Source organism: Dendropsophus ebraccatus, chromosome 2 (assembly GCF_027789765.1).
Source record: "Dendropsophus ebraccatus isolate aDenEbr1 chromosome 2, aDenEbr1.pat, whole genome shotgun sequence".
Classification (NCBI taxonomy): domain Eukaryota; kingdom Metazoa; phylum Chordata; class Amphibia; order Anura; family Hylidae; genus Dendropsophus; species Dendropsophus ebraccatus.
Genome location: NC_091455.1, coordinates 77,210,445 through 77,231,678, shown reverse-complemented (window position 1 = coordinate 77,231,678; position 21,234 = coordinate 77,210,445). Strand labels below are relative to the sequence as shown.

The following is a 21,234-nucleotide window of genomic DNA, read 5'->3' as shown; positions in this document are numbered from 1 at the left end:
TCCTATAGATTTTAAGTCTGGGGCTACACCACCATGTCATGCTGCTATGATTACATGTCGTTGCCACTCATGCAAGTGAATGGAGCCATGTTGCAACCAATAAGTGGCAGTAACTATGAGCCACAGAAATTAATTTGTGGGCCACTTGTGGCCTAGTGAAATGCGACCCCATTTAATTATGTGAGTGGCAGAGCGGCACAGTCTGGCTGCAGCCGGAAGCAATCGAGTGCCTAGCCGGGATCAGCGCCGTTACGGCGCAGACCCTGGCCTGAGCCGGACGTGTGGATAGCTCCTCCGGGACAACGTCCACCCCACTAGACACCAGGGATGGGCTGCATAAGGTAATCTGATGCAGCTGTCAACTTTGACAGCTGCATCCGATTACTTAATTAGCGGGCACGTTGATCGGACCATGCTTGCTTATAGCAGCGGTCCCGGGCTCCGCGCGGCCCCGCTCTTAACACCCGTAGGCGGCCCTGGACGTACAGGTATGCCCAGGGTCGTCTAGGGGTTAACACAGTTTGGTAAATCTGGCAAAGTGTCTTTCTTTAAAAAAAATTTTAACAAAATAGAAGAAATACTAACAAAACCTCTTTGCTATGAATCATGCAACAAATTGTGATGATACTAATGTTTCAGATAATATCTCTCTCTAGGTATGACATTCTTCACAACAAGCTCTCTAAATTGTTTGAAATTGACCCAAATAATGGTTCTATTTTCACGGTTAAAAGTTTGGATCGAGAAGTTGATCTTTGGCATAATATAACATTGACTGCAACAGAGGCAAGTAAGTGATCCTTGTAATCTATCTATCTATCTATCTATCTATCTATCTATCTATCTATATATGCAAAAGGGAAATAACCCTCATTTCCTATGAACTGTATTCTTGTGTTCTTCAATTGTATTTGTTTCTGTCCCCATTGATATATCTCCACTTATGCCTCTGTGTGATTTCTCCTACATGTAGTATATGCCTGTGTAGCTTTTGCATTGGCTGTGAGAACAATGCTATAGGTTCCCAAGAGAAACATATTTTCTTCAGTTCCAGCTTATGAGAAATGATTGTCATCATAGGAAACAAAGTTAACATACTGTGCAACAGGAGCAGAAGATAAAGGGGGAGAATTATTAAACTTCGAGGGCGGAAGGAGGAGCCGTGGCTGAGCTGGGAGGAGAAGGAAGCAACATACATTAGTGTCCAGGAACAATACCCACAGTGGCCTGCAGCAGCCCCCGGGAACCCCCAGACTGAACCTTGCTTTCCCTGGTTATTGGCATCCTCTGAATGATGCAAGAACAGAGAAGCTATGGCTGTGTAATCTGTGGTGGGTATTGGCTGTCAGTGATAGCCAGGGCCCACCACAACTGTCAGCACTGGAGCCACGCTCCGGCGTTGACAGTTAACTCTATAAATGCACGACTACATAATCTATAGGGCTGCTGAGAGAGATTCTTGTATAGAGGGAGACTTTTCCCTCTGTTATCCAATGGGGCTCTGTGATGTATTTGCATGGTCCTGATAGTAGTTATGGACACCTCAGGCCTCTGGTGTCCAGGTTGTCTACAGAGGCTGACAGGAAGAGAAGGGAGGACAGGAAAAGAGAGGAGGGTGGGAAGAGAGTGGAGGCTGACAGGGAGAGAGGGCAGGGGGGTCCTAACTGTTTATAAAGGCTAAGGGGAGAGAGGAGACTGTACTTATGTTATTCTGTTTTCAGTTCCAAGAATGGTTTTAGAATATATGCAAAAGAAGAGCCTGTGGAGCCTCATTTAAGAGTTTCGAAACACAGGACTAGCCAGATATCCCTTCGGGAAGGACAGAGTCTTGCTCCGAACTGATGAGGGGCAACACCCTAAAACAGCTGTATGTGGATGGAAACCTGGCCTTGGTTTTTCCCTTGTCATTACATTAACTTATAGGGCCACTTAATATGGTGGTTTTGGTGGTTTCCCTACAGGAGCCACCCTTTGACTAGGTCCTTCCCAGAGGGATATCTGGCTAGTCCTGTGTGTTAACACTTGCATTGGGGCTCCATTTGGGCCCTTCATCTCAAACTCTGTTTGGTGCTACAAAATGGAACTGGACAGTCCACTCATCAATGGACACTAATAAAAATGTTCTACAGTTTTGTTACTTTTGTTTATAAAATATGTAATCTATTTATCAAATTTCTCCTTTTTCCTCACTATGTGGTGTCACTTAGAATCCCCAGCCTATGTATCACACGTGTGTGTGTATATTCAAGTTATGGATGTCAATGATAATCCCCCTCAACTTCAAAATTTACCTGATTTATATGTTTGTGAAAAATCAAGAATTGGACAGGTAACGTACATAAAGTAAGATTCAAATCTAAAGTTGTATTTTAATAAATAGAGAAGTGCATTTTTCAAGTTACTGTATTTAGTCCTGTTATACTTGTTAGACAATAGGTACACCTGAAATCTAAATTTGAGCAAGAGCTTAAAACCCTGGGGCCATAATGAAATTCATTATACAAGTTGTATAGAAGGTTTCAGTGTATTGTAAGATTTTTTTTGCACAGATCGCTTGTCGCGTCAAGGACATTGTTTTGTGATGCTTTGCTTTAGGGCATTATAAAGTAGTTCTCTGAAGATAACGAGCAAATGAAGAGAACAGCTGTATAACCGGTGGGAAACCAGATTTATCCACTATATCACTAAGTTTGGAATGCAGGGCAATGAACACATAACTTTATATTTCATAGACAAGAGTTTGAACAGTTTGCATTTCGGGGTCCTGCTGCCTTTATGTTAAAGTATATTGTGTGTAATATATACTGTAAGTGTATCAAGTCAGGCTTATACAAGTAAAAAAGTGATGTTGCACATATATTAGATTTAGGCTATGTTCTCAAAAGGTAATAATAAGGGCAAATTAAGGCCTTTGTTTCAAAACAACTGAATAAAGGGAATCTGTCAGCACCTAGGCCCTACCACAGGTGCTGACAATGTGCTGTGGTTGGCAGAACCCTAGTAAGTATTTTACTTTTTGCTCATTTGTCAGTGGAGTGAATTATTAGAGTCAAAGAGGAGTTGTGGCTGAGTGTTTGTGCCGTACTCTAGAATGCCTCACCCTTCCTTCCTCCTCCTCTTCTTCATAATTAATGTCTGTTACCCAGCCTTCTGCTCACTCTTTCTGACAGCCAGGGTCTCTGAGTGTTTGCTTAATGTTTACTGTATATAAACTGCCTACAGAGCACTGATCTGCAATCAGATATAGTTGAATCTCCTATACTAGCTGAGTTGGAGCTGTGGTCTTGGGGTATACCACTTGCCTAGAGGCCAGTATCTGCCCCCCCCCCCCCCCGGTTCGATTCCCCTGATGGAAATGAAATATAGAATTATTTTCACCTTTCACAACTATATTTCATTTCCGTTAGGGGGATCGAACCACTTTTCACAACTATATTTCATTTCCATTACAAAAAAAAAAATGTTACTGGTTTCTAGACAGGTGATTTTCCCGTAGACAGGGTCGGACTGAGCCACCGGGGAGCCGGGGGATTCCTCGGTGGGCCCCTCCCCCCCTTAAAGGGCCCTGAACTACAAGCAGGCCTCCCGTTTAGGATCTCCCTATGATCAGGAGATCAAGGGGCCCTCTGTTGCCTCCCACAGAGCTTGGGTGATGACAGAATGGTAGCAGGGCCTAGCTACTATAAAATCATGGGTCCCGCCTCCCCCTGCAGTCTCTATGGACCGGTCTCTGTCTGCTGCGGCTCCCAGGCTTTACACTGCACTCTTCTGGTCTGTCACCCAGGGGAGCCCTCTCCACACAGTAAACAAACTTACAGGTGGCAGACAAGAAGATGCTGAGAGAAGGTGCAGCAGCGGGCCCCTCCGTCGCCCTCCCCTCTGCAGCGACGTCTCCTCTCTTTGGCCACTGTGTGTGCAGCTGTGCTGAGGAGAAGGGGGAGGGGCTGCAGGCTGCCGGGACTGACTGGGAGAAGAGGGAGTGGAGGTGAAGATAAAAGGACCCCCTGGAGCTTCCTGCCCTGCAGAAAAAGTAAGTGTGTGTGCAGTATATACACTACCGTTCAAAAGTTTGGGGTCACCCAAACAATTTTGTGTTTTCCATGAAAAGTCACACTTCTTCACCACCATACATTGTGAAATGAATAGAAAATAGAGTCAAGATATTGACAAGGTTAGAAATAATGATTTGTATTTGAAATAACATTGTTTTTACATCAAACTTTGCTTTCGTAAAAAGAATCCATCTTTTGCAGCAATTACAGCATTGCACACCTTTGGCATTCTAGCTATTAATCTGTTGAGGTAAGCTGAAGAAATTGCACCCCACGCTTCTAGAAGCAGCTCCCACAAGTTGGACTGGTTGGATGGGCACTTCTGCCGTACCATACAGTCAAGCTGCTCCCACAACAGCTCAATGGGGTTCAGATCTGGTGACTGCACGGGTCACTCCATTACCGATAGAATACCAGCTGCCTGATTCTGCTGTAAATAGTTCTTGCACAATTTGGAGGTGTGTTTAGGGTCATTGTCCTGTTGTAGGATGAAATTGGCTCCAATCAAGCGCTGTCCACTAGGTATGGCATGGCGTTGCAAAATTGAGTGATAGCCTTCCTTATTCAGAATCCCTTTTAACCTGTACAAATCTCCCACCTTACCAGCATCAAAGCAACCCCAGACCATCACATTACCTCCACCATGCTTAACAGATGGCGTCAGGCATTCTTCCAGCATCTTTTCATTTGTTCTGCGTCTCACAAACGTTCTTCTTTGTGATCCAAACACCTCAAACTTGGATTTAACCGTCCACAACACTTTTTTCCAGTCTTCCTCTGTCCAATGTCTGTGTTCTTTTGCCCATCTTAATCTTTTTCTTTTATTGGCCAGTCTCGGATATGGCTTTTTTTTGCTACTCTGCCCTGAAGCCCAAAATCCCACAGCCGCCTCTTCACTGTAGATGTTGACACTGGTGTTTTGCGGGTACTATTTAATGAAGATGCCAGTTGGGGACCTGTGAGGCGTCTGTTTCTCAAACTAGAGACTCTAATGTGCTTATCTTCTTGCTTAGTTGTGCAACGCGGCCTCCCACTTCTTTTTCTACTCTGGTTAAAGCCTGTTTGTGCTGTCCTCTGAAGGGAGTAGTACACACAGTTGTAGGAAATCTTCAATTTTTTAGCAATTTCTCGCACGGAATAGCCTTTACTTCTAAGATCAAGAATAGACTGTCGAGTTTCAGATGAAAGTTCTCTTTTTCTGGCCATTTTGAGCGTTTAATTGACCTCACAAATGTGATGCTCCAGAAACGCAATCTGCTCAAAGGAAGGTCAGTTTTGTAGCTTCTGTAACGAGCTAGACTGTTTTCAGATGTGTGAACATGATTGCACAAGGGTTTTCTAATCATCAATTAGCCTTCTGAGGCAATGAGCAAACACATTGTACCATTAGAACACTGGAGTGATAGTTGCTGGAAATGGGCCTCTATACACCTATGTAGATATTGCACCAAAAACCAGACATTTGCAGCTTGAATAGTCATTTACCACATTAGCAATGTATAGAGTGTATTTGTTTAAGGTTAGGACTAGTTTAAAATTATCTTCATTGAAAAGTACAGTGCTTTTCCTTCAAAAATAAGGACATTTCAATGTGACCCCAAACTTTTGAACGGTAGTGTACATATTTGTGCATCTGTGTCATCTGTATTTGTATGTCATGTGTCTATGCAAGTGAGTGTATAGTATATATGTGTGTGGTGTGTAATCTGCTTATGTTTCTATCTTGGTCATTTGTGTATTAGCATGTTTGTGAGTTGTGACTATGTAATGTGCCTATCTGTGTGTGTGCTCATCTGTTATGTATATAGTGTGTATTATGTAATGTAGGTCTAACACAAGCCTCTAACACTGGTGCAGCCCTGAGTGTGTGCACCTGCCACAGCACACAGTATACAGCATACAGTATACAGCACACCGTATACAGCACGCATAGAGCACACAGCACACAGTATACAGCACGCATAGAGCACACATTATACAGCACACAGCACACAATATACAGCACACATAGAGCACACAGCATACAGAACACAGTATACAGCACAAATAGAGCACACATCATACAGCACACAGTATACAGCACACATAGGGGGACATGTATTAACGGGCGTACATTTTTTTCAGCGGAAAGTGCCGATTTGCGCATGATTTTATTCGCAAATGGCCGATTTGCAAATAAAATATTCGCAAATCGGCACTTTCCGCCGGCTGCGCCGGGGGGCGGGGGTGTGAAGGGGGCGGAACAGAGGGCGCGAGTCCACGCGATTCACCATTTCTTTCTGCCAAAAGATACGCCGAAAACCTACTCCAGTCCTCAGCTGGCGTAGGTTTTCAGCTGTGCGCACCGGAGCGCACGGGATTTATGTAGAGGCAGTCCGCCTCTACATAAATCCCCGTAGCGGCGGAGATGCAGGGACATTTTTAAGTCCGGCACATAAAGAGCACACAGTATACAACACACAGCATACAGCACACAGTTTACAGCACACATAGAGTACACAGCACACAGTATACAGCACGCATCATACAGCACACAGTATACAGCACATAAAGAGCACACAGCACACAGTATACAGCACACAGCATACAGCACACAGTATACAGCACACATAAAGTACACAGCCCACAGTATACAGCACACATAGAGACCACAGCACACAGTATACAGCACACATAGAGTACACAGCCCACAGTATACAGCACACATAGAGACCACAGCACACAGTATACAGCACACATAGAGCACACAGCACACAGTATACAGCACACATAGAGCACACAGCACACAGTATACAGCACACAACATACAGAACACAGCACATAGTATACAGCACACAGCATACAGCACACATAGAGCACACAGTATACAGCACACAGTATACAGTATACAGCACACAGTATACAGCAGACAGCGCACAGTACACAGCACACAGTACACAGCACACAGTATACAGCACACAGTACACAGCTTACAGTATACAGCACACAGTATACAGCATACAGTACACAGTATACAGCACACAGGAGGATAAAACATAGAAAAGAACCTACAGAGACAGAGTGAACACAAGAGGGTGGATGCTACTGTGTGGTATCTCAGTGTGTGAGTGCAGTCGTTGTGAAAATAAATGATTATAGATCAATAGTGAGTATACAGTCTGTGATGACCTCTGGTGATCTATATACAGTCTGTGATGACCCCTGGTGATCTATATACAGTCTGTGATGGCTCCTGGTGATCTATATACAGTCTGCGATGACTCCTGGTGATCTATATACAGTCTATGATGATTCCTGGTGATCTATATACAGTCTGTGGGGACTCCCAGTGATCTATATACTGTCTGCAATGACTCCTGGTGATCTATATACAGTCTGTGATGACCCTTGGTGATCTATATACAGTCTGTGACGACTCCCAGTGATCTATATACAGTCTGTGATGATTCCTCTGTGAGCCCCTCGCTTGCTCTGAGTGACAATCTAGCCATTTTTGGAGGTTTAAAAAAACAGAAATGCCAATTTTACAAATTAACTGGCAGTGCACTAGTATCGCTGGTCACATACACAGCACTATGCAAAGTCGCTGTACTAACATTAAGGGTTTGACACTGGTTATGTATTTGTATATAGGGTGGGCCCCTAGAATCAGTTTCCCTGGTGGGCCCAAGATACCCCAGTCCGACACTGCCCGTAGACCACAGCTCCAACACAGCTTGGAGCTTCAATTATAACTGATAGCAGATAAGTCCTCTGTTGGCAGATACTGACTAACAGCATAAGTGAACAGGAGGCCTGGAAGCATTGATTATGCGTGAAGAAGAGGGAGGAGGAAGGATGTGAGATGTGCTAGGGGCCACAACTACTCTTTGATTACAGTAGGAGACATGAGATTGCCCATAACCCACTCTATGAACAAATTATCAAAAGGTAACATGCTCACCAGGAGACTCCCAACTAGAGCACACTATCATCAGATCACTGGTTAATGTACACTAGTGTAGATTAACACTAAAAAGAATAAAATAAAACAAAATACCCCCCATCCCCCAAATAATAAAATTACATTATATGATCCATTAAAAATAAACTGTACATGTCTGCTATTACCACGTTTGTAAAGACCCAAGCTATTTTGAATCAAAATGACAAATGTCATTTAGCTGTCTGGCCACCAGTCAGTGCAATGTCAAATAACATCTGTTATTTTATACATTGTGTACATTGGACGTCCGCCATCCTATTGACTTCAATGCATTGCATTGAAGTCAATTAAAGTGCGGCAATAACAGACTTTTTTTTAAATAGAAAAAGTGGACGCCTTTTTTTCTTTTTTAGACATTGTGTGAACATAGCCTCAACGTGAAATGTAAGTTACTATGCAATGTTATATCTTCTACCTGCTACCAGTACCTTAAAAAGTATAATTTGTCCTTGATAAAAAAAAAAAAGTTAAAAATGCTTTTATAATTGATTAAATCAAGTACCAGAAACAAGAAACTAAGAGCAATGTAAAACCTCAGAAACAGAATAAATTCACCAGTACCATGAATTAGTGGGACAATAAATGAATATCTAATAACATTAAAATGTATTGGGCATTACTATTAAAGGCACATTTTGTTCACTTGTTTATTTCTCGGAAAGATCTTGGTTTTAAAATTCTCTTTCCAAAGCTTCCAGTTTAATGAGTCCTGAAATAACACAATTCATTGCAATTAGATTGTGATCCAATCAATAACACAGCTGCTGAAGTTTTCTAAAAGCTGAACCTAACCTTGTTATCTTGGTTTTAACGTCAAACGTCAACTTTTGCGATTGAAATTTACAAACAACTTACGGGAATCTATTTTGTTATGCTATTATTTATTGAAAATGTATCTTTACGTATGTATTTGTATAATATGTACACCCTTTGGCTATGTGCACACAGCTTTTTTTTTCTTTAGAAAAGAACGGATTCTGTAATAAATTCAGCGACCATTCTTTTCTGCAAGGGCAACATTGCATTGAATTCAATGCAATGCCGCCCACTGTGTGGCGACATCGTTATCTTACCATCCATTCTTTGCCTATTATTTACATATGCTGTTCACTAGACAACATCCGGAAACAATAGCTGTTCACAAAATGTAAAGTATGGCTGGCAGCTGTACTTTACATTGTAGTCAGTGGTTAATTGAATTGCAGGAATGCCCAACAGTGTCCGCAATTAAATTGTGAAAGACATTGTTTCTGTGGCCGATACAGCCGTATCGGCTGCGGGAATGTGCCGAACACTGCCCGGCGTCCGTCAGTTTAACACTGTCCATTGTTATGCAACGGATGGTGTTATACATAGTTTGAACATAGACTTTGCATGTTCCTCCAAAAGTTTTTGTGACTATAAGATTATGTTCACACACAGTAAACTAAAAGGAAAATATGACAGTAAAATGAGTTCACATTGTGTTTTAGCTGCCCGTTTAATGTATATGTTTAAAGGAAAAAGAGGGGTGCAAAAAATTGATAGTAAAAATGCAAGCTGTTGTATCCCACACTACAGCATCAATTTTCTTTTGGCTTACATCATTAAAAAAAAAAAAAGTGTTGAAACATCAGTTTTTATTTTTAAATTTTAGCGTATACAAAGACCTGGTTGACCACGTTTTGCTGTACATTAAAACATAGACTAGCAATGTACAGTTTCCTATCCTAGATCCTAGAAAAGGCTAAAAAAAGAAGTCCATGATATTAGATATATTGGAAAAAAAAAAATCAGCCATCTCTTATCAAATTCAAAAATGACATTTGACTTTCATACTGAAATACATTGAAACAGTTGACACAATTTGTCACTCTGTATACATATGCAAAACTATTTAATTTTGCTTGAGGGCAAATAATTTTTGTGTCTAATGGTAGGTTTAGTGAAATACTGTATTGTGTGTGTCAAACTGTCTATGATTGTCAAAACATGGAAACTATTCAATCAGCATTTGAATGAAGCTGTCATGTACAAAATAATTAGCTTTTATGTCAGTATGGAATAATGTTTTGTTTTTTTTATCTATAAACATTTTGATTATATGACATTTCAGAATATGAATTTATAAATTATATACACAGTAAGCAAACTTTTGAGGCCACTTTGAAAATCTGCAATATTTGATTTAGAGATTCCACACATGGGCGTATTATGGCTGAATTTGTGTGTCCATAATACAAATGCAAGTCTTGGCCTGACCTCAGGTCTGAGCACCCAAACTTTTCACAACCAGTGCAACCTTAAAGGGCTTGGTTGGCATAAACTACTAATTTGAAATGCTGCTGGAGAGATAGGGGACGAGTGCAGCATACTTACCTGTTCCTCTCTGCTGAAGCTGCCGACTGACCTCCAGCTGTCCACTGCTCCTCGCCACGGTAACCTTTTTCACAACATCCTCTAATGTGCTATCCTCATTGAAAATAGCCGCTCAACATAGTTCATAGTATCAGATTCTATATGTCCTGCAGGAAGTGGTGTAATGTTTCTAGTCTTACACAGTGCTCTCTGCTGCCACCTTTGTCTGTTACAGGAACTGTCCAAAGGAGTAGAGGTTTACTGTGGGGATTTACTACTGCTCTGGACAGTTCCCGACATGGACAGTGGTAGAGACAATGAGCACGGCTTCTGACTGGAAAAAAATACAGTATGCAGGGCATATAGCAGATGATAAATGCTTGAAAGCTTGAGTTTTAAAAATAGAAATTATTTCTGTAGTACCTGTAAGGACACCCTGGATACATTTCAGCTCCCACGGGGCTTCTGATTCACTGATGCTATAAATGGAACTTAGACTGGATGTGGGTGTGGAAAATGGTGGTCTGTGTTTAATTCTTTGTGAATAGGGAGGGGTCCCCCTTTTTTCACTTTTATCTCTTCATTTTTCTACTGTTCATATGATTACCTCAGGATGTTGCATCACTCTATTATTATTTTTTTCTTTAATAATTGTAAGTTTTAAAACATCTCTTCTGCATTATAAAGATTTTAAAATCAATCAATCAATCAATCAATCAATCAATCAATCAATCAATAAGCCTGGTCCTGAAAGGGTATAGTGATTTGGCTACTTCTTCTATAAGTTTGTTAAAGTTTTTTAGCCTGATTATATATAATTATTTGCCTTGGCACATCTTTGGGCCACATACTGAGAGCTCCTATGAACAGCTACCAAATGTAAATTTTACACTTGAAATCAACTTCAGACCTTTAATCTCCTTAACCAAGGGACACCTGACTATGAAACTGCATATTAGTAAAATGGAGGCCATAATTGATAAACTGTTAACACAATATTTTTTAACTCTTTGTATTAAGTTTAAAGTCGCTTCCAACATATATTAATATGATTTTGGGTCCATTATAGTAGTGCATGCCACTAATTATTATTTTTTGAACCCAAACATTAGAGTACACTTTCAGTTTCAATATCCTAGTTTGCTTGAGTCACAGTTCAATAGATATGATTGATTGATTGATTGCTTGCTGCTCTAAATGTATTAATAATGATCAGTCCTCTAGGAACTCTTATTCTACCACATACAAATATATGAGTTAAAAATAGCAACACTTTAATATGTTTGTATTAAAAGCATATAAAATAAACATAAAATGAGTAAAACAACTCAGAAACTCTTTCAGACAATGCACAATTATACACTACAAATACACATTACAAATAAAAAAAAATCAGCAGCACGATCCTCTCCCAAGCCAGTTGATCATTCTGTCAATATTTTCTCATAAACTTACACTGAGAATATTGACGGACTGCGAGATCAATAACTTTTGACATGTCAAACGTTATTTTTAGTCACAGACAGGTATACTTTAAATATAATTATAGTCAATAATAAAAAATAAGCTTTGGTGCTAAGCATCTCTCCCCCCCCCCCCATGTCTGCCTTGTTTGGGGTGTCAGTGCTTGTTTCTGTTAGCAGTGCATGGACTTGACTTCACTCACTGTTAGCAGTGATCTCTACTAAAGTGTTCTCATGTGCACTGAAAAAGCCAAATGCAATGAGAGGTTAACTGGCTTTAAATGTAGTATTTCCAATTTGGCATGAAACCATTTTAATACATCATTACAACATAACAGTAGTAGGGATGAGCGGACCAGCACTGCAAAAGTCTGATCTGTGCTCAAACCAACTTGTCTGGTGGCATGAACCCGATCACAGACATTGACGAGAAGTCAATGAATGGGTTTGCAGTTTAGACAATAAAGTCTGTTGAAAGGGTGCTCAGCTGACAGCTAAGCAGCCAATTAGCAAACTTTACTGTACCAGCATTGCCCTGGCAATCACAGCCATGCCCCGTAGGCAAATTAACCAAACTGCCCTTTTGAGGGCACAACAGTGGGGTTATTTTTTTGTACAGTATATGGGGTTATTTGACATGTAATTTTTTGCTCTATGATCTGTTCCAACACATCAGGGTCGTCATTTTTTTTTTATTTGAGCAAACCTGAATTTTCATAGTTTAAAATAGCTTATTTTTACAACACTTTCATTTTTTGTAATATTATGTAATTTCATGTAATTTTTTTGCACCACGAACTGTACCACCACGAACTGTACCCCCTCCCACCAATGGCTTCATTTACATAACAATACAATATGGCATAGAATATCATTTGTAAATTATAAACTCTTATAACCTAAAGGGAAAAACATATACTTGCTATTGTCACCTCCACTGGTTCCCTGCAACTACCATGCTAATATTCCTGGTTCCTTGTTCAGCTCTGCTTTTCCACCCAGCCAATCAGTGACAGGACACTCTTGCAGCCACTGATTGGCTGAGCGGGCAGTTTCTAATGACAGGTAATCTAGAGGAAATGGAGATCAGTTAGAAACTGGAAGCATCAGTATGACAGCTTATAGAGATTGAGGGAAAATAAGTGTTATGTTATTATTTTTGCTAGACTCCCAGTCCTGAAGCAAATTTCAGTTGTTTTGTTAAGACAGCCCCTAAGACTAAGACTAACCTGCTGACAGCACCTTGCAGCCATGTACCTCTTACTGTTTTCTTTTCTTGATCCTACTGCTTTCAATAAATGTAATCAAACAGTAATATGTAAATTAGCCTGTAAGGAGCACTGCGGGAGTTTCTTGCCCCCCCCCCCCCCCCCCGAGCACTGTTCGTCCCACCCGCCATCCTTTTCGGTCTCACCTACCTATGCATATTCAATTATGCATAAGCAGGTTGGTCTTCAGGTAAGCGTGTCTGAAGGAGGAGGACTGAATAGAGCTCTGAGAGGCCAAGCAGCACCCCCAGTGAACAGGATGCATTAACCTCCATATACCTGTTTGATTAAATGTTACCAAAAATGGTGGGATAGACTAAGGAAAGAAGACTGGCGGCAGAAAAATCAGGTACATGGCTGCAGGGAGCTGTCAGCAGGTTTGTGCAAATGAACCTGCTGAGAGGTTCTTCAAATCTGTTTATCTATCTATCTATCTATCTATCTATCTATCTATCTATCCATCTACTGTATATCATGAGTATGTTAATATATATGAATGCTCCGAGTATATTCTCATTGACCTACTGATGTCTTTTTCTGCCTACATTTGCTCAGTTACCTGTCCAGTAGCTTTACCATTTGTATTGCTATCATATATACAATAATTATATGCATATTATAAAAAGCAATAAACCTAGCAAATGTGAACAAGGTTACATAAGTTATATTGGTGTTTTGTAGATATAACAAGTTTACATTTGATTTCCCATTATACATGTATTTTAATTGAAAAGCAAATTGTGCAGGTTCCTGATCCATTTGCTAAAGCACTCAAATGATTTTCAAGCATTAGTTTGCAAACACAGTACTATATCTGTCAATCTAATCATTTTTTTCAGAGATTCAAAATAATTTTTGTCCATTTCCCATTGTCCAGAAGAAATGTATAATTGCAACATTCATGCCACTTTACCTGGTAAATCCATATTTTCGATTAGCTCATTTTAATTACTTCTTTGAACGTGTTAAGGTTTTCGCACTTCCCTAATTACATGCATTGTGTTCAGTTTATTCCATTCGATTCTAATGGTTCTAACATATTACTTCTTGTTAGACTGTATACACTGTAACTGCAGTGGACAAAGATGAGCCTGAAACCAGCCATCCTTTCTCCTTTACACAACCTCCTGAAGAGTCAATCATTGCAAACTTTACTATCACCGACAATGAAGGTACTATTTTATTTATTTAGTTTTGCTTTTAATGTACAAATGTCTTATGGAGATAAGCAAATTAATTGTTTAAAGATTCACTGCAAATAATGCAAGACCTTCAAAAAGTTGACTGGATGGATACTGATTAAAACTTGCACATGCCGCAATAAAAAAGTATTTTTGGGACTAATGTAATTCAAAGTGACATAGTATGAGCGTTGCTGAAATACGGAAAAATCCTTCAACTAGGCATCCAAGAGCATCTGTTAAAGCAAATCTGTACCCACATGACACCCCACCACCACCACTACCAACCACTGGTACCATTGCATAACCCTCTTCAATCTATGACCTGTTTGGGTCTGTTTGGCTGTTGATGTTATTACTTGCTTTAAAAACATCTTTTATTCCAGCAGTGATGTGTCAAAGTGTCCTAGATCGTCTGTGCCCTATGCCTGCAGCACCTTTCCAGTCTTCTTCCCCACTCACCTTCTGTCTAGCGGCATCCCCCTGGATAGGTTTATTCCCTCTGATGCCAACCTGATTCTGCACATGTGTCATTGTGACCACTGGCATGACAGGGCTCTTTGCTCTAGGCTGAAGAGGAGAATCCGGCCCAGGGGCACCGCTATAGAGAATGAGGGCAGGGAGGATAACTGGAGAGGCACAGCAGGCCTAGCGTATGTATGCTCTAGACTTTTAAACCATGCCACCAGAATAAAAATGTTTTTAAAGTAAATAACAGTATCAGCAGCCAAATGGATTGTGGGGCATGACATGGATTGAAGACAGCTATGCAATGGTACCAGTAGTTTGGTAGGGTGGTGATTGCTTACAGATTTGCTTTAAGGGCAGCAGTGTTGAGGGGGGCAGCAGTTACAGTGAGTCTCTCAGTTGCAATTCAGATTTTAAACTGCTTACAGTGTTCTCAAGCTCCTAAAATTCTGCAAACTAGAATTTCTCCTCAGTCCCCTTCCCATATATATGCTTACTTGGTTTTCAGCTGGAAGCAGAGCTCGGACTGTCAGTCAAGTAGGGATAGGAATAGGGTAGTGGGAAGCCATTTGTGTATGCAGCACTTCAGGGGCTTGGGAATGTCTCTATGACACTTTGCACCCCAATGCAATCTATAAAAACATCCCTCTACATTCTAGAAGCACAGAAATCCACATAGATCAGAACTGCTGTGGAAGTTACCTCATTATGTTGTGGATTTGTGATAGATTTTTACACTTCTGTGTACATGGGTGGGATCCACAGTAAATCTAGAATACAATTTGCATGTAAGATATTTTTTTTTCTTCTTCATATTTAGCTTTATATTAATTTTCAGTGCTTAAAGAGGCACAGTTTTTTCTATAACATTGTGTCTGTAGTTGGAAATGGACAATGCTGGTGTCAGGTTCCCTTTAATCACTTATATTATCATATGTAATTTAAAGATTATTAGAAATTCTAAATTCTTTTTTAAATGTGCTTGGCAGACAGCCTCAAAACCTACCTTTTACTAATCTAAAAAAAAAAAAAAAAACCTCCTACTCCTAGTGCTATTGACATTACCACTTACATTCTGTCCCCTAATTTATATTCTACCAATTTAGCCCGCAGCCTGGAGCTATTTTTCCATAACTGCTTCTGGCTTCATGGGTGATGCCTTTCAGCCCTGTTCTTCTTCAGGCTCTTATTTGAATGATTGCCTGTGACCTTTACAAGTCTGTTAGGAGATGAAACTCTGTGGTCACTGAGACTGTGATTTGATGGATACAGAAAAAAGGATATCATTCAGGGCACAGAGGGCATCCCACAGGAAAATGGTTTCAATCATGTGTGATGGCATGTTGTTTCTTTTACATAAGTAACATGTTATTCTGTCACTGAACTGACTGTGTGAATGGAGACAGAAGAGACGGAGCTCTGAATCAGAAATGCAGAGATCTAACCTCTATAAAATATAAATTATAACATAATAATGGTCATGCAATAATCTTAATACAACAATATTTTTCATATAAGCTATTGAAGCTGTCACACTATGCAGATGCAGTGCTTCTTTCTATATTTCTGCAAATTTCAATAAGGACGCCAATTGTTTACTATACAAATTAATACATTATTGTGACATGTAAGAAAGAACCTTGACAGTTTGTGATCACATCATAATTCCTGGGTGGCCACACATTGATGCATATAGCATAAAGATATCTGGTTTAAAGCTAGTCATCTTGTGTCACTCATCTAAGGATATGTTGAGCCAAGAGGCAATATAAGGAAGATGCATCTTATTTGCATAAGTGCCTTCAGTCCTGATCTGCATAATTCTAATGCTGCTTATTAAAGTGCTACTCATTATCAGCATAAGGAATCTAACCTAATTTCTAGATTTAAAGATAGATAGATTTTTAGTATCAGAAAGTAGAATACATATGTATATATTCTTGAATTACATATCTAAGCTGTACTGATGGTGTTTGATGTATCCCATGTGAACCCATTGACTTTCAATTTTAAGAGACAATTGCAGCTTCCTTATAGGAAATAAAAATGTGCAAAAAAGTGAAAATCCAGAGGAAAATATTAGAATTTTCTACATAAAAATTAATGGAAGCCATAAAAAGACTTCCTTTCTCTCCGTTCTGTTTTATGTCTGATGAACTCATTGAATGAATAAAATGCCAGTTCTTCACCTAACAGATTTATATATAACCATATATAAGATTTTGAATGTAAAGAACTATTAACCTTCCAAATGCTCATGCTAATAATCTTATAGCTGAAGAATTCGCTGTAAATAAAGTATAAATTCAGGGATAGAGCATGGGGTTATAGCTGAATAGGAAGACAACAAAGCTTATGGGAGGACAGCTAACTTGATGGTAGTAGTAGACAGCTTTTGCCTTATATCAATTATTAACAATGGACCTAACGGTTGAAAAGTATAAAACAAATGGCACATGGTAGAGGGAAAAAAATAGAAAAGATCTTGATTGTTTAGGGTTTAGGCACTGAGACTCCCACCAATCACTTAAATAATCAGTGAACGCTGTTTCTTCCGGCCATCTCCTTACTGAAGAAGATGGGCTCATAGACTTTTTATAGAACCCCTATCCTGCAATGAAGAGAGCTGGGAGAAACAGAACTCAGTGCTTCTCCCTGTTTGTACAAACAATTGATGTGGGGTCAGATAGAGAGTATGGGGGGGATTTATCAAACTGATGTAAAGTAGAATTGTCTCAGTTGCCCCTAGCAACCAATCAGATTCCACTTTTCATTTCACACAGATTCTTTGAAAAATAAAGGATGGAATCTGATTGGTTGCTAGGGGCAACTAAGACAATTCTACTTTACACCAGCTTTATAAATATCCCCCTATGTCTTTTCATATTAAAAGGTACCTGTCACAAAAAAATATCTGTGTAGATCAGTGTGCATCTGCAGCTAACGCCTATCTGCTCAAAGTTTCTCGTGACAGGTACCCTTTAATAAATGTATATCATGTTTAGGTTTATCTTTTTTCCCCACCTGTGTTTAGAATATACTCACCTTCATTTGACTTTTAATGTATTTTTAACCATTTATGAGCCACACAAATTGGGATATGCTAAAAATGAAATTGTTTTCATACAGTCTTGAAGCTGCTCAAAGTGTGTTTATTTTTGCAGAGACTTATCACCGAACTGGGAAAGATACAGCATGTCTTTATCAGAAACGAAAATGGAGATAGAACATTTTTAACAAGTTTGAAAGATGGAATGAAGTCATAAAATGTGCTATGAAAAGTGAAAAGGAATTACGTGATTATTTTAGTATAGAAAGACTTTTTTTCCCATTTACAAATGACATGTATCTTTTAAACTTCTCTTAAATAAATGTTTTTTTGAATTCTCTTGCAGATAACACAGCTACCATTTTGACAGCTCAAGAGGGATATAGCTCTCAAGACAATCCACTATATTATTTGACAGTTATAATAAGTGACAATGGGAGCCCTTCCCTCAGCAGTACCAGCACCTTAACCATCAAAGTGTGTGATTGTGGCATTGATAACAACACAGAATCATGTGGAAAAGGAGGATATTTCCTTAACTTTATGAACTCAGGAGTGATCATTGCCATTTCAGTTTTCATCCTTCTAATTCTAGGTAATAATAAGGAATATATATACTGCTTGGGGTAAAGGGCATCTATACTGCATGTAAACTGCTGCATACAGGATGGTGGTAGTTGCCTAATGTGGTGAGGGGGGTCCAATCACAACAGTCACCATGTTGGTGCTTCAGGTCCTATACTGCTAATGTCTGTTAAGCCCAAAAGGAGGAGATGCATTGTAAGTCTATGCCTGAAAATTGGGGACACTGTGACTGGCATAGTTAGGAGGGCCCTGGTACTGGCATAGCTAAAGAGCACTGTGTCTATTTGTGTATTATGGGGGATCTTGAATAACATAGAGAAGGTACATTACTTTAGAATAATAGTGTACAAAAATTCCCATTTCCATTAAAAGCAACCTCACAATAATGGTCAGCTCTTTCTATTGTGCAGATAATGACAGCAAAATAAAAGCCGCTTTCTCGGCTCAATACATAATTCCTTTGTCCCAATGACTGTTAGTAGAAGACACCAAAAAATGGTAAGGCACTCTATATAATGGATGTTGTAAAAGGAGTGTGTCCTAGAAAAAAATACAACAACCACAACATGAAAAGGCCTGAGACTATTAAGAGAATGCTCATCCAAAGAATTTAGTAAAATAAAAATTTACAGACTGAAAAACACAGCTGTGTAAAGACATGTCCAGAAGGGGGTCACCACGATACATGCCACTTTAAGGCTATGTTCACACAACATACTTTTTATAAAAAACATTTTTTATGAACCATTGTTTTCAATTAACACAACGGTTGTTCCTGAAGTCAATGCAAACAAAAAGCATTGTTCACACAATTTATGAACAATGGCCATTGTTCGACAGAGCAGCAAAAATAATGAACATGTAATTTTTTTTAACTGATCTGGGTCGCACTGCACTGCACTTTCTCTCAGCCTGCTTGTTCTCTGGCAGTTCTTCTTGTTCTGAGCTGGCCTTCTGGGCTACTGTAGTGCAGACATGCGCCTGTCCACCAGTATTTATAACCCAATAACTTGTAGTGTAGGCAGCATAAAAGTGATGACAGGTTCCTTTTAAAGCTGGTGCAACATAAGGCTATGTTCACACTGCGTATGAATCCGTCCGTAGTGCGAACCGCGAATATAAGCAAGTAGTTTTGAAGTTGATGCGTATACGATACGATATACGATATACGCCCGCACAGTGCACACTACATATGAGCTTACGGCCGGATCGTATACGGCGCCGTGAAAAATAAACAAGACCATTGTTTGAGGACGAAAATGTTGAAACTCACGGCCGTGGATTTCCATGCAGTCCCGTACGAAGTACTTATTTCAGCCAAATTGAACTTGATTTTTTTTTCGATCCAAAAGGTTCTGTGTGGTTTACGGGGCTGGGCAAAGATTTCCGAGGAAATGACCAGCCTCAGATCGCTTCGAAACAAGCTAGGGAAGCATAACTGTACATCGGACGTATGTTCGCGGTTCGTACGCATCCGGCCGCATGTCTATTTTTCCTACGCCCGTAGTTTCAGCCGCACATGTACGGCGCTTTACGATCTACGGATGGATTCATACGCAGTGTGAACCTAGCCTAAATGTGGAGCAAATGCCTTTAGGACAATTTTAGATCTCATTTTTGGAGGCAATTGTAAATAGAAAGGAACAATCTATTGTTTGGCCAATTTCTCCACATTTGCACTGTTTTATTTTTTTTTAATAAATGTTCCCCTGTCAGGATATTATCTGGCATCCATACTAATAAATGAGCATTGATCTAACACTTTAATTTTAACATGTACAGTATATGCCAGGACATCACACACATACTCAGAAACGCTATGGTAAGATAATTTAACAGGGAGAATCAGCTCTATTCTGTTTTGTTAAAATATTGAAACCAAGTCATAATGTATTTTTTACATTGATCCCTATGAGAGATGGCATAACCGAAAAAAATCATAAATTATGGCATTCATTAGCACTAACAAGCATACACTATTTTACGTTCTCCATTACATTAAAGGGGGATTCTGGTGAATAATAAATGATCTTTTTTACATTTCTCTCATAAAGTTATATAAGTTTATAACATACCTTTATTATAGAAAATATGTATGCTTTTTTTTTTTTATTACACTGAGTGGCAGCAGTAATGGCGACATGGCCCAAGTTCCAGCACAATCCTTGGTTCCAGCACAGTTACATATTGCATGCAACAGTATTAATGCATATAAGCATAAGACATACTGTCTATGTCAGTAGCACTGGAGATAGGCACAACGTAGCAGTGGGTAACTAAACCAAATGAAAGATGTATTTAAGAAAGGCGTTGGAATACAAAAAAAATAAATATACACAAAAACTTTATTTACATTAATATGACATAAGAAAAAGCTAATTATGCCCCAAAATACAGATTAAAAAGATTTAAAAACACCCAACACAAAACCAAAGAATGGTATCAATGGTCTCAGAGCCTGCACTGAAGTAATTTTCACAATGCCAACTTCTTTTAAATAATGTACTTAAATAATGTGCTATTTTCCTTAATTTACCGGACCTGGTACTATGGGGGAGGTTACCGGCGGTGCTGCGGTGGTGGCGGCTGGGGGGTGGATGCTTGGTGCTGGCTGGGTGATGGGGGATGTTGGCTGGGGAGGTCTTGGTGATGGGGATCTCCCTGGTACTACTCCCCCACGATCTGCTCATAGTAGTAGTGTGTATCTGTCCCACTGCACCGAGCAGGGAGGGAGGGGGGAGGTAGATGCACCAGCACCTTTCTCCCTCCCTGCTCGATGTCCTCCTTTAGGGGAACAAGTGTCTTTGCTCCCCAAATTATTCCATAAATGTACTGCATCAATAAAG

The 21,234-nt window shown here is 39.8% G+C and overlaps 1 protein-coding gene across 2 annotated transcripts in view; it reads left to right on the top strand.

The window, feature by feature from the left end:
• Positions 1-21,234, top strand: part of LOC138783296 (cadherin-19-like) — a 107,688-nt gene that overhangs the window by 79,754 nt on the left and 6,700 nt on the right. For both annotated transcript variants that reach the window (XM_069957833.1, XM_069957834.1), the window contains 4 exons: positions 657-790; positions 2,208-2,329; positions 14,160-14,277; positions 18,150-18,398. In XM_069957833.1, the coding sequence (XP_069813934.1) occupies positions 657-790; positions 2,208-2,329; positions 14,160-14,277; positions 18,150-18,398 (623 nt within the window). The remainder of the gene's footprint in view (positions 1-656; positions 791-2,207; positions 2,330-14,159; positions 14,278-18,149; positions 18,399-21,234) is intronic.